Source organism: Oryzias latipes, chromosome 7, assembly GCF_053564925.1.
Source record: "Oryzias latipes strain Hd-rR chromosome 7, Olatipes_Hd-rR_3.1".
Taxonomy (NCBI): Eukaryota; Metazoa; Chordata; class Actinopteri; order Beloniformes; family Adrianichthyidae; genus Oryzias; species Oryzias latipes.
In genome coordinates this window covers 34,374,358-34,398,098 of record NC_136243.1, presented here as the reverse complement: position 1 = coordinate 34,398,098, position 23,741 = coordinate 34,374,358, and the positions used below count along the sequence as shown (strand labels likewise).

The 23,741-nt window shown below is 41.4% G+C and overlaps 2 protein-coding genes and 1 long non-coding RNA gene across 15 annotated transcripts in view; 2 read left to right on the top strand and 1 right to left on the bottom strand.

The window, feature by feature from the left end:
- The window catches only part of LOC101159915 (E3 ubiquitin/ISG15 ligase TRIM25), a 28,033-nt gene extending 12,113 nt beyond the window's left edge, over nucleotides 1-15,920 (top strand). Inside the window, exons 2-6 of one of the 4 annotated variants that reach the window (XM_078949965.1) lie at nucleotides 10,620-10,677; nucleotides 10,791-11,517; nucleotides 12,043-12,182; nucleotides 14,576-14,743; nucleotides 14,883-15,920. In XM_078949965.1, coding sequence (XP_078806091.1) covers nucleotides 10,894-11,517; nucleotides 12,043-12,182; nucleotides 14,576-14,743; nucleotides 14,883-15,591 — 1,641 coding nt within the window. In that variant the 5' untranslated portion in view covers nucleotides 10,620-10,677; nucleotides 10,791-10,893 and the 3' untranslated portion in view covers nucleotides 15,592-15,920. Of the gene's footprint in view, nucleotides 1-9,583; nucleotides 11,518-12,042; nucleotides 12,183-14,575; nucleotides 14,744-14,882 lie in introns of all 4 variants that reach the window. The other 3 variants (XM_004070265.5, XM_078949964.1, XM_078949963.1) reach the window with 3 other exon arrangements.
- LOC110015320 (uncharacterized) lies at nucleotides 1,493-5,223 on the bottom strand. Its single transcript, XR_013657259.1, has 2 exons — nucleotides 5,109-5,223; nucleotides 1,493-3,733 (listed from the first exon to the last, which is right to left on the bottom strand). It is a non-coding gene; the product is annotated as an uncharacterized LOC110015320 (long non-coding RNA).
- A 498-nt stretch (nucleotides 15,921-16,418) lies between the features above and the next one.
- Nucleotides 16,419-23,741, top strand: part of chchd6a (coiled-coil-helix-coiled-coil-helix domain containing 6a) — a 66,054-nt gene continuing 58,731 nt past the window's right edge. For 3 of the 10 annotated variants that reach the window (XR_002873500.2, XM_023956341.2, XM_023956342.2), the window contains exons 1-4: nucleotides 16,420-16,628; nucleotides 17,926-18,010; nucleotides 19,616-19,718; nucleotides 20,416-20,557. Coding sequence is in view for 5 of the 10 variants with exons in the window: in XM_023956341.2 (XP_023812109.1) it covers nucleotides 16,545-16,628; nucleotides 17,926-18,010; nucleotides 19,616-19,718; nucleotides 20,416-20,557 (414 nt within the window). In the remaining 5 variants the exon portion in view is untranslated. The other 7 variants (XR_002873501.2, XM_023956340.2, XM_078949966.1 and 4 more) reach the window with 4 other exon arrangements.

Here is a 23,741-nt window from a genome sequence, read left to right as displayed (position 1 = left end):
CCGCCATCTTGCATTTTGAAAAAAAAAGCACTTTTTAGTACCAGATCCTAACCATAACTCGTCCACCTGATTTTTATCGATCGTCTCGAAACTTCTTGGGCATCAATGGCAAGCTACTGTGGACATAATGTTGGAATTAAAAGTTGTAGATTTTAAAAGGGCGTGCGGATGGCAAATTCGCAACTGTTGCGATCAAAGCTAGCTTGCACATTTATTATCATAATGTCATAAAAATGAAATATGCGCTTCCCTGGCCCACGGTGAACAAAACAATGTAACATACGACAAGACCAATAGAGGAACAAAAAACTGTCGCAAAAAAAGTGCTGACTCTGCAAAAACATTCGGAATTTTTTTTTTTTTTTACATCGGCAATTAAATCAAAATAACCTTGTCAGGGATATTCAAACGAAGTATTGAAATCATTACGAGGTGGCGACATGACCTACTGTTTGGCGGTCATTTTTTTTGGCGGTCGTGTTTTCATGGAAAAATTAACTTCTTTTTGGGCGATTTTCACGAAATTTCACACACATGCTGCTAACGTAAGTCTACAACCGCCTCTGAAGCTTCATCGACCTTTGTCTTCGGGAAAAGGCGGCAATCTTGAATTTTTCAAAAAAATCACCTTTATTACCGGATACAAATGTAAACTTGTCTTTGGGATTTTTATCAATCGGCTCAAAACAACAGGGGCATCAATGGCAAGCTACTGTGGACAAAATGTTGGAATTAGAAGTTGTCAGGTGAAACTGAACATAATGAAAAACACTGGATACGGACATATAAGGCATGTGGACAAGGTTAGCAATAGATCTTTGTTGCTAAGGACACTCAAAAGTGTACTCTTTCCGATTAATCTGAAACTGAGGCCGATCTGTTCGTTATCGCCAGGCAACCAAAACATAAAACAGTTGCTATGGAGATGAAATCAACAGAAAAGCTGCCTTTTTGAAAAAAGTGGATTTTCTATCAACTTATGACCTGTAGCTCTTTCCAACGGAGCAATATGTTTTTCTGAGTGAATTCATGATGCTAATTGCTTAGCTATCTTTTTTATCCCTATTAGCATAACTAGCATAGTTAGCATAATCTTAAGCAATGTGTTTTTCTGAGTCAGTTTAAAATGCTGATTGCGATGATAGCACTTTTATACACATTAGCATAACTGACATAGTTAGCATAATAAGCATCTGAAGCAATGTGTTTTTCTGAATCATTCAATAATGCTGATCGCAATGCTAGCCTTTTTAGCAACATTAGCAAAATTAGCATTGTTTGCATGACTAGCCTCCAGTAACGGTGTGCGGTGAAGGCGGCGGTGGTGCGTAGAGGTGGGCAGCGATGGCGTGGCTGTGGTGCGTAGAAGTGGGCGACGGGGGCGATTTGCACCTACGGACCATACAAAGCCGCTTGCGGCTTTAATTTTTATTTTGTTTGTTAATTTTTTAAATGTTCCTAATGCTTCAGCCAAAAACAAGAATCAATCAGGGAAAAAAGGAAGTGTTTTATGGAAATACATACCAAAAATGTGTGAATCACCTTCTTTATCACATATAACCTAACAGGGTTGTTGAAAACAAAACTAATTTGACACTTCAAGTAACCAGTACATTACAGAAAAAAAGAACCATTTTATCCAAAATTAGTACAATGTGAAAAGTATTCATTCATTTACAGCACAAAAAGCATAAATTTACACTTTCAGAATTGAAAAAATCAACAATAAGAACAGCCTACCAAAAAATAATAGAGGGTAAAAAAGTCTTATTTCCAAGTGAAGAGCATGCGTTAAAAGTCAAAGAGTAAACTGAACAAGAAAGTGTCCTAAAACAACAAAAAACACAGAAAAATCTCTTTGATACAAACTTTTTAGGTATTTTAAAAGTTTTTTTTCATATATTTTGTGCATATCTGGAATTCATAATAACAGCAGCAGTGATATAAAGGCTGTACAGAATGACTCACATTAGTGTTCTCAACATTTAAACAAGTTTCAAAAGAATAAAGCTGAAACTAAGCAAACGTCAATGGAAAATGGATTAGCAAATAACATTAAAAACAAGAGACGGTTCATTGGCTGCAGAAAAAAATATTTCTGTTAAAGTCAAACAATCAGCCACTTGTATTCAGGACCTAAAGCTTCCAGAGAAATTGCACAAATAATAACTCCACAAATCGCAATTTGTGATTAAAACAGTAAACATGTGTACTATGAGCAAATTTTAAGCTTTTCTCATATTTAAAAATACTTTATTTTCCATTTGAAGCACTTCTGCTTTTTTTTTTTGGGATAATCGTTTTCTTGTCTCTTCTTTTCAGGAACTGAGCTCTTTATAGTTTGATCTAAGAATTCAGGAAAAGCCGAAAATGCCAAATAGATGCATCTGTATGAATTTACAAATAGCCACAAAACCCAAAGTGGTGTATGTTAGATAAAACCACAAGCAGATTAACCTGATGATCAAACCAAATGAAATCCCTATACATATGTGATGCCATATGGTCTTCAATAAAGTCTTATTGACTAGTAGACAGTCCACCACAGGCATGGATAATGCAGATGCAGCAGCTGCACAGAGGCTCATAAAGACACCCAGCAGTCGGCTGTGGGGAAAGGAGAAGAAAAATGCTCCTCCAGCTGCCCCAACAATCTCTCCTAACTTCCCTAGAGCAACTCTTTCTCCGCCTCCAAACGTCTGCGTTACAGCCTCAGCCGCAGCTAGCGACACCCCAGCTGCTCCTGCCACCCCCGTCAGAGCTCCAATGGTGGGTCCAGGGCCCGTGACGTGCCGCACCGAATCAATGACCATGAGAACTGCGCCGCCCAGAGCTGCGGAGCTGGCACCGATTTTAACCGCTCCTCCTTTCTGCCATAAAACGTATGCTAATTTCCCAACATGAACCATCAGCAGTTGAAGGGTTAAAACCCAAATGAAAAGCCACGGGATCAAAGCACCGTTGGAGTTTGACCGCTCAGCGATTGGCTTTGACTGCAGGTTAAATCCACCTGTCACAATCAACATCAGCGACAAAGACAAGTAAGCCACTTTTGAGTCCGAGAGTTTTGACAAATAATATGAAATACTCAAAGCTAAGATCAGAGACAGAAATAAAGTCACATATGTTTGAAAGATCATAAAGACGATGAACACGACTACTGAACTTGTAAAAGGTAGTAAAAATTTCGGCATTAATAGATGGCTTTTTTTGAAAAGAACATTTAAATAAAAAAGGCCAAATCCGACACGAAAACCATCAAATATAGAAGTGAGAGTGAAGTCTATGGATACAAAAACCTCCGACGCAAAGCCCAGCATGTATCCAGTTGTAGTGACCCCCATGAGACACACGGGTCCAGCCAAAGTCGGGGCTTTTTCCACCGCTGTTTTACTGTATCTTTTTATGACCAAGCCATACATTGATGATCCAACATAGTAGCCTACAGCCAATGAGAAACATGACGTCCAAACACGGAAGTCCCCCATAAACAGTGACATAAAAATGTTGTTCACATGACTGTGGCTGGTTCTCTGAGAGGAAAGTTCTCTGGGCTTCTCCAGAATGTCTATTGGGTTTGCAACATAGTTCTCCGGGTTGTCCATGACGGATGTGTTGGTCACCAGAAGCTCCAGAGATGCGAGTAAGACCACAGCAGTTCTCCCCAGGAGGAGGCCTCCTGCCGCTGCTGAAACCAGCCCAACAAAGAAGGTGGAAACAAGGAACGGCCCATCTGAAAAGGACAAAAGAAAACTCTCAGGGAAGTGTGTGTTTGTGTGAGTCAACGTGCACAGAAACATCTTCTTGACTCACAGCAACGGAAGCAAGTGGGCAGATGGAGACGTCTGCCAAACACAGAGGTATCAGTAGCTTCACTGGCCACTTTATTAGGCACACCTGTCCAACGGCTCTTAATGCAAATTTCTAATCAGACGACCACATGGCAGCAACTCAATGCATTTAGACGTGTAAACGTGGTTCAGACGAGCTGCAGCAGTTCACACAAACATTAAAATTGGGGAAAGAGGGGGATTTTTAACGTGGCATGGCTGTTGGTTGTTGGTGTATTTCAGAAACTCTGGAGATTTCTGGTTCTGGGTCAACGAGAGGGGTTGCACGTTGGCGGCTCTGGCAGCAAGCACCGCCTTCAAGCGTCTTAAAGCTCGATTCATCGCAGAATTTCTAATAAAGTGGCCGGGGAATGAAAATGTTCATTTATTTAATTTAATCTGTGCCGACACATTCAGTATAAATGATGACAGAGGTTTATTTAAAGACACCCACATTTATAAATGTTTCTCTTGTAGAGTTGTTTTCAATTACAAAGTTAAAGACTAAAAATGCAACTGAAATAAAGTCTTCTGCCAAGACAAAGTGAAAGAAGCTGAAACAGACGTCAAGGTGACAAATGCGCCACATCAAAACAATGAGACTATGGTTCGGGTGAAAACTGGATTCTGATCGGCTGCTGGGTGTGCATTAAAAAGTGAAAATCCATAGTGAAAACGAACAAAAGAGATCCGTCATATAGCATAAATGTTTTTATATCACTGCGCCAGCTTCTTTAGAACAAACTTTAGCTTCATCCTCTGGACAAAAACAAGCAGTTAGACGTGAACTCTCTCTCTCTGAACTGATGCTTAATTTAACCCATCGTGACGACCAGCGTAAATGTCGCTTGTCCTTAAGACCATGAGTTCTGCTCATCGTACCCCCCCGGGTGAACTTTTTTATCAGCTCAGTTTCTGAGCGCGCCACAACCCGTAACAAATAGTCCACTTTTTGTAAAAAACGTGATCTAAACAAAAAAAAAACAAGACTAAAGTACTAACTGATTGAATACTTATGCCTTTTGTAAGCGACCATATAAGCTGGATAATGGCCTGAACGCACTTCGCGTTGGACGGTTGACGTGCTTTAATTTCTGATAAAGCACACTTAAGGCCGTAATCCCTTACTTGGAAAGATGTTGTTGTTTTAGTTTCCCGTTCCACTGACATTCTAATCGACATAAATATTACTTTTAAAGTTTTGGACTGCTATCAAGTCATTGTTTTGCACTGAAGCTAAACCACATTTACATCCAAATTCAAAGAGCAGAAACTTACCAGCATCAGGCTGACTCATGGTGTAGTTGATGGTTGGAGAGAGACTTTTTAAGATAGTGTTTTATACTAACTTGACAAAGGTAGTACTGATTCCTAAATGCTCAGCTTGTGAAATGAAAAAAAAACCCCACAAAATACTAGACATATAGCATTCCACAGATGAAAACAAGGCGGTTCAGTTTGGGTGACGGTTAAACAAGTCTGTCTCTCAGACCCAATCCCCACTAGGCTTTTTTAAAGACATCTTTCCCCTAATGAATGAATCCAAATTAACTATAATTAACACCTCTATAGAAACAGGACAAGTGCCACGGTCTTGAAAATATGCATAAACGTCTTCTGAAACAGCCCAGTTTAGATCCTGGCAATGTGGCCAACATTCACAGTTAGACTTTAAACATTCATCTTTGGACAGCTCCATTGCCAGGCTAGCTGGTAATAAGAGAATATTTAACTTACTGCTCTCTTCTGTCCTCTATTGTCCTTTTCTTATTTTCTTCTTTATTCTTGATCATTTATTTATCACTAAGTTCTCCATGCCTCTGTTTGGTGCATGTGTTGTCCCTCTTTCCCACTCCTCTCCGGGGGAGTTATTCCAGATTCCAGTCGGCTCGTCTGTGCTTCTGTTCTTGACCGTGGACCTCGCCTCCGGCTCATCTGGCGCCCCCAGCCGTCCCCCAACTCCCTCTGGCTGAAGCCCATCTGTAACACCATTCAAACATGTCGTTGTAGAGTTAGATAAGCTAATTCTCTCTAAGAGTTCTGGTACATCGTCTGTCTGTCCTGGGGGAGGATCCCTCCTTCATGTGGACACCCCTGAGGTTTCTTTTGTTTTTTCTCCTGGAATCTGTTTTTCCTTGCCGAGAAGGACGGTCTAAAGGAAGGGAGGCCCAGTTCAGTTTAGCAATCAGTTATTGTGTTTTATAACTAATTGTGTGTTTTGTACAATGAGTGGAGCCCCCAATATTACAACACTGTTGTAAATAAAACTGAATTGAAAAGACAAAACCTTAAAGAAATAAACACCTGAACTGATCATGAGACGCTGTTGAGATCAACCTTCAGCTTGAACAGAAGTTTTTCAAAAAGAGGATTTTGCAGAAGATCTCAGAACTTCACTGTGGTTCTCAGAAAAGCGGTTCTGCAGATGTGCAGACAGGTGGCAGAAGAAAGCAGCTGGCTTGGTTTCAGCTCTTCAGCATTCTTCACACAGAGATTCTTCAAAGCCATATTATACGTTCAGGACTTCTTTGCCAACATTTAAACAAATACTGTTTCACTTTTCATATTTACAGTACAAATAGAAAAGGTGCACCTTGGAATGAGGAAAGAGGAACAGGAACCGTCTAATGAAGAATGAAAGACAGGAAGATGGAGGAGAAAGAAAGTAGTTTTAGATGAATGACAGATCATTTAGTTTGATTTGCAGCTTTTGTCATGCCATAAACTTTTGGCAAAAAGTGTTAAATCTGCAGATTATTTTTCCACAGCTGCAACTGAACAAAAAAAAGTATCAAAAAGGATAATAGAGTTTAAAGTTTCGTAATGCTAATAGTAATAAAAAGTTAATTGAATTTTTGCAGACGGTTGTAATTTGTGTTTGATAAAAGAAAACTAAATTCTCGTTGCTGCTTTAGAAGTTTATGTGGTTCTGCAGGAGGGTTTACTGCAGATGAGAACCAGTTCAGCAAGAACTCAGCTTTTGTTAGATCAACCTGAGTCACGGACAACCTGTGAGACAATGAAACAAACCCCAAAAAAAGTCTTAGCTCATCTCGAAAGCGGATGGTCTAATTTTAGAAACAGGGCTGCTCGCAGTTTTTCATGCGCAGGGAACAGAATGTCTGCAGCGCAGAAGGAATGTTGGTGATCCAGAACCGTGATCCGGTTCTGGTCTGATGATGGGAAAAACCTGAAGGAACGTACAGTAAAAAGACTACATTACAGAGGGAAAGAGAAAACCAACCAAAACTCACCCGTCAGCAAAGATTTTTTACTTCTAGCTTCCAGACACGCCACTTTTAACATGTAAAAAGTTTAGTGGTTCTTCAGTTTGATTATAAAAGTGTAAGAAAAGAATATTGAAAAAAACGTAATATCAAGAGCAGAATATTGAATAATGCTGCATTTTTCATGTCATCCTCAACTTTTCTTAGTATTTTACTTTTACCAACATAAACAATGAAAAATTATGCAAAAGAAATGTAAAAATTAGTGACAGTTTTGTGTATTTACGGTTGTTTTCTATCATTTCATCTTCGTTAGAATCTCTGAATCTGCACAACTTGAAAAGAACATAAGCATGTTTTAATGTATCAAAATTCGAAGTGATGTTTTATGCAGGTTTGGGAACATTTTTAAACCATAGCCACATCTTAAACTTGAACTTGAGACACACCGCTCCACTGCTGAGGTAAGGCTAGACACTTCTCTGCATGAAGCGACCGCCTCGGGTAACGTCTGACAGACTGGCGTCTCGTTTGCCTGAAGCTTAACCTGAGTTGCATAAGTTCGTATTTGAACCTAAATCTGCCTTTTTTTTCTGCAGCTTCAATGTAAAAGTATACGTTTCTTTTATTATATATATTCATGTAAAAAACTGCTGCTGTGTTGAAGTGTCAGAAGTCACCAGCGGGAACCATCTCAAGAGTTCTAACCACACTACATCTCCCAGCAACCCCAGCATGCACTTCCTGGATGCCACACACCTGACTCTAATTCACCCAATCAGTCTCAGCATGCTTAAACACTGCAGTGAGCCTCACCCAGTGTAAAGTATTGTATGTGCCGATTTGCCTTCACCCACTGAGCGATATGTTTATTTCTGATCTTCTGTCTTCTGAATCCGTTTCTGACTCCGCCTGCCCCCGACTCTTGCCTGTATCCTGATTACTCTAGTTGTTTCTCTGATGTTCTCGTGCTCGTTATCGACCCCTGGCTGCCTGGCCCTGATTTAGCTTTGTGGACTTTTAGCTGAGCTAATAAACCGGCTGCAACTGGACCAACCTGTCTGCCCATTCTTGTGACATTGAGACACTATCTCTTCTCCCATTAACAGCAAAAATGCCTTTTCAGACTTTCAAAGCCTAATTTCAAAAATTGCCATTCATGATGGTGCACTTAATTGAAAACAACAACACATATGGGAATAGAGTCTGCTAAACTGGATCAATATGAAATGACGTTTTGGACAAAGGCTCATTTCTGGTTTTAATGTCCAGCTGAGTCTTTGGAAGAAAAAACTGAATATCAACAGAAACTCATCATATCAGGTCTCAAGCATGGTGGTGGAGGAATTACGAGTTTTATTTTTTGCTGATGCCCTGCAGGCACTGAGCTGATAACAAAGTCCTCTGTCAACCAAAGTAAAGACCTCTAAAACATGTTTGAAACTGCATACTCTGCTAAAGATATCACTTTTAAACCCATATCCATCACTGTGTTGGATTTTAGAGAACTCTACATAAAATATTCACACTGCTCATGCACGAAAGCAGAGTTGCATGAAAATACGAGCCAGAATTCCTCTGCAGGATTGTCATGTTAATACATTTTTTGTGAGAGGTTTGGATGCTTTAGTTTGCAGGACACATTTACATTGGACAGGTAGGAATCATTTCCTTGGATATTCTGGTTGATTTAGGGAAATGAGCCGTCACTTTGGTGTGGAGAAAGAAGCTAAAAACTTTGCCTGGAAGGGAGGTTTTTTTATTTGTGTGCACAGTAAATCTGGTCTAGTTCACTACAGTGAGGGAATAGACTGAAAAATCTTTACCAAATTGTTAAAAAGCAAGATGCCTTTTCTTTTTCTCATTAGAATTTTTTTCTTACAGTTTTTCACCCAGACGGAGGTTTTACGTTGGGAGTTACTAAAGGCATGTTTTCACACTGCAAACTTTGATACTTGCAAAGATGTCAAACCTTGTTTTTAGACACTCTGGCAGGTTTAAGGTTGTTTTAACTTTGTTCTACACATTTCCAAGCTTTTCTCCAAATCGGCACAGAGGAGAACGTTTCTGTCTCATTAAGAGTTTGGACCTAGAAATAAGTTATTAAAACGCGTCTAAATCTTTCTGCTACATACACTGGACAGTAGAAAAACTTTCAGACTCCAAAAAACTCAAGTTGTTATTTTGGAAACAAAAATTAGGACTTACCGGTATGTTCTAAGAATAAGTGCTAGTTTTAGTTTTCATGAGGAAATATTGAGATGGACCAACTTGTTCAAAGATTCTCATTTTGTTCTAAAATTAATTTTAAAAAAAAACTTAATTTTGGGTTACATAACCTTCAAATTAAGTAATTCTATTCTATAGTTTTTTTTCCATCTCAGTCTTCCCTTTTTGCAAGCTTGTCTGAAACTCCTGGTTTCTAGGCTTTTTCTATCTTCAGATTTAAATAGTTGCATGGACAGATCATTTTACTATTTTCTGGTGATTTGCTTCTTAAGATCAGTGTTATTTTCCTGTTTTTAGGCTGCCATAGACACCCTGCGATCAGTGCATCCTCAGACACTTGGAACAGTCTCATTCTCACACGGCAGAAGTCTCAGAACCTGAAATGCATGTTTTTAGGATTGTCGAGAAGAGGTAATCGTCCTGATGAAGCCCATGAACACATGACCAAGAAAAGACAGTGACATGCGTCTCATTAGACGGGGAAAGGCTGTGGTGTCAATCAAGCGCCTTAATGTTTTGTTGTGTGTGTGTGCAGCAGTCACTTCTGATCAAGACTTGAAAGGCGAGATCGGCCAGTTACAGATGCACAATAAGGGTGTGATAATTCAGTAGCAGGAAGAAAGCCAAACATTGAAGTGGAATCTTTCAGAAAATTGCTAAAAATAAAATCTGTATGTTGGTTTAAATATGTTTGACTCCAAGGTTTTGAATTACATTCTGAGTGTGTTTTCTGTAAACCTCCTTGGTGCTGATTGTCCTTTATTTGTGTATTAATCTCAAACAAGCATCTGGACATTGAACCTGCAGTTTCCAAGTATTTTGAAAACACTTGCATGGAACGTGCTGCTAAACTTGGAGGAACTTTCCCTGCAGCTTCCCCGAATGCTTGTTTTCTTCTACTTTACATGCTGTCATCTGCAGAACTTCACTCTTGTTTGAAAGGCCTGTTTGAAAAAAAAAAACAAATTGTAGCCACAAATGCACTGAAAGCATGGAGGTTATAAGTGTTTTTCTGATGACAGTGCTTACAGTCAACAGTGGACTGAATTGCTCAGAGGTTGATTGTGTCTACAGTACCTACACTTTCCCACATATGCTAAAGGTGCATGCACAGAAAGTCAGGAGTGCGTTTTGTTTTTTAGGTTTTCCACCTGAGCTACCATTCTATGAGCTGAACAAACTTTTCCTAAAGAAAATAAGTAAATTTCCAAATCAGAAATAAATGTTCAACTTTTTCTACTCATCTTCCAAGACCTTTAAGTTGCCTTGTTTTGCAATTTTTTGTAACTGTCCCCATTTTCAATGAAACTTTCTGAATTTGTGCACTCTGTAGCATCCACAGTGGCCTGTAATAGCAGCTTCCTGCCAGTGGAGGACTAACAGCTTCTTAGGTTGGAATGTTGTTCTGTACACAAGTTTGGAACCACCTCCTGCTTTTCAGATAAGTATGAAAGGCTGACGCGCCTGCTCGCACTGTTACCTGCCTCGTCACATGTACCTGCAGACCTGCCAGATGGATGGGAAAGATAAGAACCAATAGGTGAAGAAAGAGTTCAGAGACAAGTCTCACTAGAACACAGACAGCAAAAGGAGAACATCAAGGCGCCATGTCTTCATCAAAACCAGAAGAGACTTTGGCACAGGAGCTGAGCTGCCCCATCTGCCTCCAGCTCTACCAGGATCCAGTGGTCCTCCCCTGTGGCCACAACTACTGTCGGGACTGCATCAGCAAGAGTTCTGACACCGTGGACGTCAGCAGTAAAGTGTTACCCCGGTGCCCTGAGTGCCGCGAGGAGTTCAATGGTATGGACTCACTGCAGAAGAACTTCAAGCTGTGCAACATCATCGAGGGTTATCGCTCCAGCTCGGCTGTGAGGGAGGCCCAGTCTGACCCGGAGGTCAAATCCACCTACCTCTGTGACTACTGCATAGACAGCCCATCACCTGCCGTAAAGACCTGCCTGAAGTGCGAGGTGTCGTTGTGCTCCAGGCACCTCCAGAAGCACCAGGAGAAGGAGAGCTTCAGGAACCACTCCATGGCGCAGCCCCAGGAGGAGGTGGACGTGAAGACCTGCATCCTCCACTGCTGCCCCCTTGAGTACTTTTGCTCCAACGACATGACCTCTCTGTGCGCCAAGTGCTTTGTGGAAGGACAACACCAGAATCACGATGTCCTGACCTTCAGCGTCGCTGAGGAGGAGATGAGAAGAGCGCTGGAGAACCGCAGCAAGGTGAGCTACATCCCATCTGACCCTTTCACCTTAGACAAGTTCAGAGCAATGAATGAATCGGCGTGTCTATGTTCATGACAAATTAAAGTAGTTAAAAATTTATATTTTGGTCCATGCACAAACTTTGTGGATCATTTAAATGAAGAAATCCCAACCCAATCAGAAACAGTTTGCACAGAGAAAGGTTTGCTTTAGTGCCGATGAAACGCTGAAGAACATTTCACAAGACTTTAAAATAAAACAAGAGATGGTTTGACGTTTGGTTTGCTGTGGAATGCATGCAGAGAGACAAAAGTTTTACGTAAAGATGACAGCTGAAGACTTTGTCTCCGGTTTCCCGTCTGACTGATTTTTATCAGGGAAAAGAAACCTTGAGTAACGCTTATTGTCCAACCTTGTTATCGGAACAAGAATCTGAGAAATGAAAATGAGCAAAGCACTATAAATAGATCCGGTTGTTCCAGAATTTCTGCTCCATTTTCTTCCACACAATAGACATTCGTTGCGTTGAATGTGTGTTTGCAGATTCTTTCGACACGCCTGCAGCTCACACAGAGCCTCCTGCAGAAGGTGACAAATGACCAGGGAGTCTCCGAGGCCATAGCAGAGAAAATCGTCAACAAGGCAGTCTCACTCATGGACAGCATTGTGGGACTGGTGGACAGGTAACAGAAGGACGGTCTCCACATGATGCACACCTGTATTGTGCGGTGTGTAAACCTTTAGTCACAGGACAGTTTTTGATGAGGCAAATAGTAGAGCTGATGAAAGTTTTGTTTTTAAAGACCCACTCCAATGAAAATTGTGTTTTTGAGATATTCTTTATTGATCCCACATTGGGGAAATTCAATTGTTACAGCAGTTCAAAAAGCAGAGAAGAATGACAGCAATGTGCAAAAGTGAGGGGTGTTCAACATGTGCAAAAAACAGAAAAAGTAAAAAAAGTAAGTAATAACTTATGTACACTATTACGACATAACGTATGTTATGCGTAATAATAAAATTAAATAAAGTAAAAACACAGAATATACAGATGGGCTTTTGGTGTTTCTAACATGTTCTTGTGTTTTTCTGATGATGGAGGACATTTATATATAAAAAAAAAGTAAGCTTAAATTAGCATTTTCTTTTAGTCTTTATTCAAATCACTGTGAATCAGGAGCAGATGAAAAAACGCAACTTGAAAAAGTGTCTAAAATAATTTCCACACCCTTTGTTATTTTACCCCATCCTAGAATGACTGAAATCAACGAAATGGTAAATGGCGTACACTTGTAAAGCGGTTTTCTACCTTCCCCGAAGGCCCCTAGCGCTTCAGTCACACACTGCACGGGGGCCAAGCTTCCACCAGAGGCAAGGTGGGGTTCAGTGTCTTGCCCAAGGACACTTCGACTCATGGGCAGGCAAGGCAGGTATCAAACCAGTAATCTTCCGTTCAGAGGTCGCCAAACATATAAAACGCATAAGACTGCTCATGTGAAAGTGTCCATCCTCCCCCATCCCTCTGCGGCAATGGAACATTCCGTCAACAGCAAGTAGCCAGCAGACTGAAGGTCTTCAAAGAGATTAAAAAAAACAAAAAAACAAAAAAAAAACATGGTCAAATGAAGCATAGATAACCGAGCGGCGCTGAAAATGATCATGATCGTTGTACTGATGATGCAATAAAAGAAAAAAATGCAAACCATCTCACAGAAAATTCTAACAATGTAAGATAAACGTCAAAATCCTACTGTGCAGGAAGGAAGACAAAACACGGAAAAGAAGAACAGGTTAAAAGGAAATTAATAAAAGAAAAGTCAAGAATGAAAAAAGGGACACAAAAGGAGAGGAAATGCAAAAAAAGGGGACAAACAATGACCATTTGGAAAATAATTCTTATTTTTTTTACTGACTTCACTCCATAATGTTCTATTTTGTTCCTTCATTTAAGTATCTTTATTTATTTTAACTTCTTTGGTAAAATCTGACAAATGAAAGAAAAGACAAGACGTCATTTGTTTCTTCTGGAAAGTAACAATTCAATAAATTCAATATTGGTTTCCAAGTCAAAATAATGTACATAAAATGCATTTGCTTAACATTTAAAAGGGGTTTTGGTTCTGAAATGCGTATTAAACGTTTGGATTCTTGACATTGATGCTGTCTAAAAGCGGAACAGTGACGAAGATATTCGACAGACGTTTTCCTATATAGGTAAGGAATTAAAAAAAAAAAAAAAAAAAAAGATGAACTGCTGCAGAGTCCCCCCCCCATGTTATTGTTCGCCCCACTGTCCCCCACTGTGAACGGCTCCAATATTGCTCGCCATTTTTTGTGGAACCAGTAAAGTTAGGGTGGGGGGTGGGAGGGACTGTAAGCTAGCGGGGGAGCACGTAAATGGATGGGTGATGCAAAGTGGGGGTGGGGTTGCTGCACCCCAACAGTCCCGCCCACAACTCCTGCCGCTCTGCAGAAACTATGTTCTAAAAAAAAAACAAAAAACGTTTTTACATTTTGGCTCAAAACGGTTCCTTCTACTTCTTTCTTTCGCCTGTTTCTTCCTGTTGGGACATGGGCCGCATGCGGGGGCTCTCCAGGTGGGCCGGTCTTGGGCGAGTTCTTCCAGCTGTCCCAGCGTTTTCCCCAAGCCATCGAACCCTGCTTCTGGATCCCGGCGCCACGTGTTCCTAGGTCCCCCCCCACGGTGTAATCATAATTAAAAGACCACTGGGAAGACTTTGAAAATAAATCAGAATAGAATCAGAGTGGGACTTTAAAGACTTCGTCACCTTTTTAAATGACAGGAGTTCACCTACCTAAATGTGTTCTTCAATTTGCAAGAGAATTTGTTTAAAAATGTTATGTTGATTGCTGTTAAGTCCAGTTGAGGAGGAAGGATTGTCCCCCTTTACTTTTCTTAGATGGGAATAAGTGAATGGATTTGTTTTTCATTTGGCTTCGTCTTTTCTTTTCTATAATAGCTGTTGTAGTGAGTAATGGTTTCATGGGAAATAAAAGGACCTGAACATCATCAGTGATGAAGGCCAATGAAGGACATGGACGTACGTATCTGCAGGTACAGGGACCGTCTGCTGACGGTGTTGGAGGAGGAGAGGGGGCAGCGCAGGAAAAGCACGCAGTTGGAAGTGAACGCACTGGGGGAGTCGCAGCAGCAGCTGCTGGAGATCCAGAGGAAAACTGCACAGGTGCTCAATGAGAGAGATACATGCCTCTTCATACGCAGGTAGAGCACAAAAGCCTTCCCAACTCCTTAAATGCTACTGTGTCTACACTGATTGAGCAAAAGCGCTGCAGTGTACAAGGAAACTTCTTTCATTATTGTTTTGATTTATGGACTGTGTGCTTTTGTACCTGTTTTCCAGATTTATGATGATAGAAGAACAGCTGAGGGATGCTGTCACGAGCAATTTCTCCAACAAAATCTCCCTAAGCCCTCCAGTCAACACCAAGCGCCTGCAGACCAGCCTGAAAACCCTGGACTTCCGCTCAGAAATGACCCGGCTCATCGATGCCCTTCACATCCTCCTCAACCCGCAGGAGCTCACCTTTAACGTTTGTACCGCCCACCCCAACTTAAATGTGTCCACTGACCTGTGCACAGTCAGGTTCACCTCCAACAAGCAGCCCTACATGGACCACCCGGAGCGCTTCACCAGTGCGCCGCAGGTTCTATGCAGCCAGGGCTTCTCCAGCGGTCAGCACGTCTGGGTGGTGGAAGTTGGGCCCAACTGCATGTGGGCCATGGGCGTGTGCTACAAGAGCATCCCACGCCGCGGTGACCACAGCCGTCTGGGTCACAACACCGTGTCTTGGAGACTCCAGTGGAAAAATGGCAAACTCACCGTGTGCAGCTCCTCCAGTAATGTTGTGATTCCAGAGAAAAAGCCTCATCCAACCAAACTGGAGATGGCGCTGGACTATGAGGGTGGAACCCTGACGTTCCACAGCATCAAAGGCAGCAGAGAGCACATCTACACCTTCAAAGCTGTGTTCAAAGAACCCGTTTTCCCAGCATTCAGCATTCATTCAAGCAACCCAGACTCCTGGATCACGCTTCATAATGGAATGTAGAATGACTGTTCACTATCAACTTTACAGAACATTTTGGAGATCCACAAGCCAAGGCATTCCTTTAACACGAAAGCTTTGTTCTTTTTTTTGTTTATAAAAGACACAAACTATCATTTATGGTGTATCATATGTTTTAAATTCCTAAATGTTAATTTAAATCTTGTAATGACAAAAGTATTGACTTATTGATGGGGAGGAATTACTGAGAAACAATAATTCTAAATATATTTACACTTATGAGCAAAAAACAACTAATACAATAAAACATGTTTACAGTTTTTTCTTTTTTTTACATTTCTGTTAAAACAATTAAATAGAAAGTACATAGACACTGGCTGATTCACCTTTTTTGGTAAAGAGGTCTTAGTTTTGTCTCCTATTTTCTTTTTTTTCCAAACTATAGTAAAACGTGTGCACCTGCACCAGCTGTCAATGTCATTGTGCAAAGTTAACCCGGTGAACCACCATGGAAAGAAGAATTATAGACATGTTTTGTGTTTGGGGGTTAAATAAACTTTGAACAGAATGTTTGCTGTCTGTTGGCAAACGTTTGACTCATCGTTACCATAAAGATTTATTATTTTTATTTACTTTTAAAGGTACTTTTAATTAAATTGTATAAAATGCAGCATATGGTGTAAGCGTTGCCAAATCTGATGATAACCCCCTAAATTTACTAAAGTATTTTGCAAGTATTGCAACTTTTAAATTTTTAAGAAATGTTTAAAAAAAATTGCTGCTTCACTTAAAATAAATAAATAAAAATCAATCATATGAAAAGGTTACTGCACTTACACGCAAACATCGGGTCATTTGGGGACATTTCCAAGCAAACCTGGCAACCCGCATCCCATCTGTCACACATTCTGTCATTGGACAGGGGCTTAACGGAATTCTTTGATAGTACTATCAGTATTTTCATTAAAGAGGGGGGGCTCATTCTAACAAACGGCATGGGCTTAGGGGAAAGTACGACCAGAAAAGTGTCTTATGGCGTGGATGAGGAGGACAGAGTCCGGATCCTTCGCGGAGTAAAGGTAATTATGCTACTTCTGCTAGCGTGTGATGATAAGGCTAATAGGGTGTGTGGAGCGCTGACTCCCCGCCGAAAGATGTCTCCTCCACATCTAAATGTACTCCAAGCGAAGGCAGAGCTTCGTCCAGAACCCACGAAACAAGTGGCGAAACGGTGAGGACAGACGGGGAGGAAGGGGCTGGCTCAGCAGGGATGAACCAAAGTGACCTTTTCGGTTACGCCGAACCTCGTTCGTAAACAAGCGCTTTTTAGCGTTCCTTCATTATTTTCCAACAAAACAAAAACATTTCATAAACTTTCAACACATCTCATAACTCTTTGGTGTGTTATAGTGAATTCGGCGCAAATATTATCTACATTGATGCGTAAATATTGTTTTAAATGACGCGTTTGGACTTTAGCATGTTGCTTGGGTTTTGGCTAATATCTTAATCGAATTCAGCTAATAATAGCAACAAATAAGGGACGAATAAAACATGAAAAACAAACTACACAGACTGGGCTATACTATTATTTGTTTTGTTAATAAATTACATTTGTAAGCGAGGCTCTGTGTTAATTTAACAGTTTTAATTGAACAGATTTTAAATCAAGTTTGGTTTAATAGCTGGCTTGACAGTGATGCGTTCACGACCAATACTAGGAGTAGGAATTGAGCGATCGGCCACTCAGCAAAGTGTAATAAATGACATTTATGCAGCCAAATAAAATCAACATTAGTTTTTCTACACCATAACTGTCTGTGTGTTTTATTGTTGGGGAAGTTCAGAATTATTTAAAAAGCTTTTAGCTGTACACATCCAGCCGAATGAGGGGTTGCAGTTTAGATCTTTCTTTGTGTTTTGACTGACTTTTTCTATTTCATTTTTAAAAATAAATTTTAAGGTAATTCTTACATTTAATGGCTGCATGGGGGTAAAAACCCATACCAATGTAGTTGGCCCCTTTTTAAAACGTTTTGCTATTATATAAGTCTTTTTTTTGCAGTTTACTGAAAAAAACTTTGTTTAAACAAAGAAAAAAGAAAAAGAAACGCTGGTTACACATGTAAAGTTGTGAGTCACAGAATCAGTGACTCATAGACTTGATCTGCCTCCTGTGGTTTTTCATGTAGCTATTTATTTTTTTTAGCCATTTTTCCTGGGCCATTCACAAGCAGGCGCCCAAATTAAATAGGCCTGCTGTGTTTCCTCAAACATTCATGGTATTCTGAGTTTTTATAGCTATTGCAGAGTTGAGATCTTTATGCTTATAATCTGGATATTGTGACTAAGCGAGCTCTTTTTTTTCTTTACCAGCTGTCAGAAGATGTTCTTCAGAGGATGCGAGGAGTAGCCAACATCAGTCAATCATCACTGTCCTCAGGCCCTCAAGGAGACAAAGGTATAGTTCACTTCACAATTGGTGAATTATTTTGTGTCCCACAAGAAAAGTCTTTGCTGAAAACATCCAAAGTGCCCGTCCTGATAGCTGAGATACATATAAGTTTGTGTCTCAGGTGGAGACGATCACCTGTCTGGGTTTTAACACAAGAATCTGTGTCACAGGAGGTTTTTTTTTTTTCTGTTTTTGGTCGACACAACACAAAAGTCTGGGTCTTGCTTGAGTACAATTCCCAGAAGGCTGAAGGTTCCACAGTTATCAGTTGTTGAAACAGTGTTTGGGTATAAACATCATGGGAGCACAAAGGCATCACACCTCTGAGAAACCCTCCGTCCCGGTAAGGACCACGCTCTGGTGGTCACAACCCTCCAGAGACAGTGGAGGCTGTGGGAAAAAATACAGATTTGGTCATTCTGCATGAACAAGTTGGTAGTGGGGGGTGATAAAGAAATGATCAATCTGGGGAAAAAACATGATTATCAATTGAGGAAATACATAAATTACAGCTAAAAGCCCCCCCCCCCCCCCCCCCCCCCCCCCCAATCAGGCTTTCTTGGCTTTAGACACATAGGGGTCCACAAATTTTGATTGGACTGTTCCCTGTCCCCCCCCCCCCAGGATTGGGTGGGGCTAGGGGTCCCTTGCGCCCCTGACCTTGCAGCTCTTTTTCCACGCGGGGAGGACGTCCACATCTGAGCTGGGTAGGGCAGTATCGCCCGTGGAGCGGGAAGGACCCCTTTTCTTGGGACTCCAGGGCCCCCCCAATTTTTCCATCGTTGCTCACAGCAACCGGAGCCTGGTCCTCGGGCTCACCGGGCCCTGGCCCTGTCTGGGGCCTCTGCTGGTCGCTGGTTTCTGCCGCTTCCCCCGGTTTGTCTTCGGCGGGGCTGCGCAGTGCGGGCTGGCCATGGGTGTTCCAGGCCTGCCTCGGGGGTGGGGGCGGATGGGGGCTCAGGACTCCCGGACGGTGGCGTGCCTCTGATCTGGGTGCCGGTTGTAAGTCCCGCGTGGTCGCGTTTGGGGTGGAGCGGGTCGCTGCCCTGGCGGGGGGCCCCGGCTCTGCGCGCTCTCTGTTTCTCTTACTTCTTGACGGGGGGTTGCTGGGTCTTGCCCTCTGGTTCCGTCTCTGTGGTGGCGGGCCCGCGGTCTGCCCCTAGCTCTGGGGTGTGGGTGGGCTGGAGCATTCAGTGTGATGAAGGTACACTATAAGCAGCACAGTGTGTGAATGTGTGTGTGTGAATGTGTGTGCATGGGTGAATGGGACTGTGACTGTAAAGCGCTTTGGGCCTTAGAAAGAAGGTAGAAAGCGCTTTATTAGTATACGCCATTTACCATGTTTGTTCAACCCACCTCCATATTCACTTTTGCCCAAATATGGGCATGGGTGAAGAATATTGGTCATGCAGATCTTGTGTGTAGCTGTGTGTGTGCAGAAGTTAAGTTCAGTCGATGCATCCTGTGAGATTCGTCTTCCAGGTATGAATAGACTTAAAACCTGTAAATAGCTGTTGGTGTGTGTGTCATGAAATATACTGATGACACAAAAACATGCAGAATTATGCAAAAAAAACATTCATTTTTATATGACCCCCCCTGTTTTATCAGGTTCCTCTCCTGGCTCTAGCTCTGCCTCTCAGTCCAGGCAGAAGCCAGAGTCCCGAGCGCCGTCCAGCAAACCAGCGTCCACTGCTAAAGAAGATCAGAGAAGGTGGGTAACGTCTGAAGGAAGACGAGAAGTTTTTCTGAGCTAAGTCCTGTTGTGGAATCTGAGAATCTCCATTTTGAAATCTTTGCACTGGCTCCCAGTCAGCTTTAGGATCGATTCTAAGGTTCTTTTATTAGTTTAAAAAAGTGGAACTAAACACTTAGAATGTGATTTATGTATTATTTTGTTGTTGAACCAGACATTGTGAAATCTGAATGTATCCCTTATCATCTCCCTTTGTGGTCCTCCATCCTGGTCCTCCAAACCCAGCAGGTATGGGGAACTTAAAGAAGAGTCCAGTTTTGGAATTAGGTTTTTTTTTAAGCAACCAAAACAAAACAGAAAACTTGAAGAAGACAAACAAATAAATGTATAAAAGCCATTGATTTATCAAACCTAGTAGTTTATACAGGTTTCAGTCAACTGGTTTTTAAGCCAAACCTTCTAGGCAGATGAGAAGAGATGAGCAAAACAGACTGATTTGCAACATGTATGAAGTTTTTAGATGAGTAGAAGTTCATTCTGGGTTAAGCGGTGACTCACATTTGTTTAGATCTGCATCCAGCGGCCTCTGAAAACTGGAAATGTGCTGCCCCCTTGTGGACATTTTCTTTCTTTTAAGAGTCAAACCAGGCTGAGTGAGAAAACAAATGCATCCTTCTGGGAATAAACAAACTCTTGTCTTTGCCAAACCTTTTAGGTTTGAACGGCAGCAGGCGATACTGAAGGAGGAGCTGGCCAAGATTACCCAGAGAGAAAAGGAGCTGGCAGACGAGAAGACCAAAGCCTCCATCCAGGAACGACAACACGCCCGCCAGGAGTCTGAGAAGACTAAACAACTGGTATGAAAAAAAAAGGATCTGGAGCTTTGACTGCAGAAAACACATTTTTGACAGTTTAATGTTGGTAAAAGAGATATTTTCGGTGGTTTGTTGAGCCTTTTCAAGCTCATTTTCTGAGGCTTTAGGGTCAGGACTTTCCCAGTCCACCTGTGAAAGACATTTAGTTTTCTGCTCCTTCACCACAGAAACCAGACTTTTTTTTTATTGAATGCTCATTCTGTTTACTCATTACAAAATCATAAAGCACATTTCCTTACATTAATAAGATTGTGTTCTATTCATTATGTCATACAGCTTTAGCTTTCTAACACATTAAGCTAAGGAGCCGGTTAGCTAATTGGCTGGTCTGGGGTTCAAATCTCAGTCTGTCTGTTGACAAGACAGCAATGTAAAACAATCTATGGATAAAAACCATCATCAGTTATTTGTTTATAAAGCACCTCCCACCATCAGCCAAAGAGACCTAAAGTGCTGTACACGTGGAGAATAAAATAATTAAAAGCATAAAACCAAATTAAAACATTGTAGAGACATAAATAGAAACGAATAAAAACATCTGCTGAAGTTAGCTGGATCCTATTCTAACTAGGATTAAAACTAATTAAAAATGTATCTAATGTATAATAACAATTACCGGGATGTTTACAGTTGCCCAAAAATTCCCATCCTAATAAAATAAAAAATAAAAAACACGACTATTGGACACTTCTATTCATTTGTGTAACACAGAAAGGTCAAAGTTGACCATAGACCAATGACTTGCATTTTGTGCAGCAAGAGAACCTAGTGCATTGTGGGAAAACCAACTATTTTTGACCTGGTTTTGCTGAATGAAACCCACTGTAACCATGATCAATGCACTGCATATGGAATTTTTTAACTGTTTAAATTGCAAATTAAACTTAAAATTCAGAAAAAAAAAAGTGCTGCCCTATGGCATAATATACTTTAAAATGTTCACATGACATAACAGAATTAGTACTTTTATTATTTGTCACCAGCTTGTGTGATTTTTGACTCTTTTTTTTTAAATCCAACATGGATAAAATGTGACAAAGAAAGTGTGTGTGGCCATTCAATGGGGGTTTTTAGGTTTGTAAATGGATGTCATAACCACCACTCACCTGTAGGTGGAGTGGTTGTACTCTGTGTGATTTTTTTTTTCTTTTTTCGTATGCAGGCGCATTAGCATTTATGACTCTAGGTTTACACCAGTTCAGTGATGAAGCTGTTTAAAAATGGATTAGTCTGAGCGCCTCTGAGTTGGAGGCGATACGTTTTTAGAGTCCAGTCATGATTCAGTTTTCCTGCTCCAGTTAAATCGCAGGTTGGAGTGTTTTTGTTCGGACACAAATTGCTTCTTGGGTTTGTAATTTCCACGCCGCGCCTCGCTGCGCTCCTGTCCTCCCGTTACATCCCGCTTTCTTTGTTATCTCTCGCTCCTCGCCATGTTGGCTCTCTCCCTCATCTTTATGCTTTTTCTGTTTTCCCTCTCTCCATCCTCCATCTTCTGCTGTCTTTCTTTTTCTTCTTCTTCTTTTCTTTCCTTCCTATCCCAGCCCATCACTCTCTCTCTCTCTCTCCCCTTCCTGCCCCGGAGACAGTATTATCAGCCCGCCGCATGCGGTAAATTGCGCGCTGAGAGTTTCCTGGAGCTGGAGATAGGAGTGGAGCCGGGTTGAAGGTGTAGGCGCAGAAAGAGGGGGAGCTTGTCGTACACACCTCCAACGTGACTCCTGCTCCCCGTCTTCTGCTCGCGCCCCCACCCCCATGTCGAGATGTGCTTATCTCCTCTCCAACATACTCCCACTTCTAATGAGACGCCGCCGGAGGGACGGCGTGAGCGGAATGACCAGTCGAGCAGGACTGGACCTCCTCGTGTGGAGGGCTTCCTGTAATTACTGCTTCCCCTGCTCTGAATGCACATATGCTGGTGAAACGGGCCGGTTTCCTCACATTCATAATTCAGATCTTTATTTATTTTCTGAAAGCTTAATAAGCCATCAACTTTCCTCTGCAGCTCTTTGTCCCCTTCAGGCATAAAAGTGTCAAGAGGTGATGTTTTATATCGCTGGGGGGCCATAAAGCCCAGAATGCAAGTGTCTGGCATGTTCATCTCCCCACCTGTCAACAGTACATCATCCTTTTGGAAACAAAGTTTTACCAAACGTGTCTGGCTTAAATAGTTTGTAAAGTGTTTTTTTTTAAGCACCACAGACTTTTTTTTTTATGAAAACAAATGTGTCAAATCCGCCATTCTTCCTTCAGAGCGAAGTTTGCTCCGTGGTACGGTTGAACATTTGTTGTCTTTTTCTCTGCCGCTCCTGTTAAAGTCCGTAAAGTTAGTTAGTTCCTGCAGTTCTCTGCTTTGTTTCTTTGACGGTTTGTCCATTTTGCAGAGAAAAGTCTATAAAAACATGAAGAAAACATCTTTAGTCTGATTCCGACTGGACTGTGTGACTGAGGTGAGGTCAGGAAGCTGGGAGGGACTCAGAATGAAGAGGAGGTGAGAAGAACCAGGAGAGGAAGAGGAGGAGGAGAGAAGAGTCTTTATTAATCCAAAAAATAGAGATTGGGCTGTTAGATGGTCAAACCTTTGGTTTGGAAACATTTGAGGAGGAAGGTTAAAAGGACGAAAGCAGCAGAAAAAGATGATGCAGAATCAGGAGAACAAGGAGCAAAACACATGAAAGAAAAAGAAATAGGAAATTATTTAATCATTACAAATTATAAATTAAATTGGAAAAATGGAGTTTGATCCATTTTTCACCAAAAAAAAGTACCTATAAATTCTGTTTTAGTTTTATTTTGAGGACTTTTTTCTAAAACGGAGGAAATTCTGGAAAAAAATGTTTGCTGAGATGAGGCTGGATATAGGGGTGAGGCTGGTTATGGGGTGGGGGGTGGGGGGTGGGGGGCTGGATATAGGGGTGGGGGCAAATGCAGTGACTGTTTCCCCAAATGTGATGACTCGCTACAATCTGCAATTAAATAAACACAATAAAACAAAAAATAAATAAATAAAATAAGACAAAAAAAGGTAAAGATGGACGAATCGACAGATGGAAAAATACCAACAGACATAACAAGCCAAAAGTAAGAAAAATGCAGCCTCAACAGGGCAAAAACCAGGGTCCTTCTTGTACCTGTCCAAAGCCCGGTAAAGGCAGAGGGTAGTGCCAGG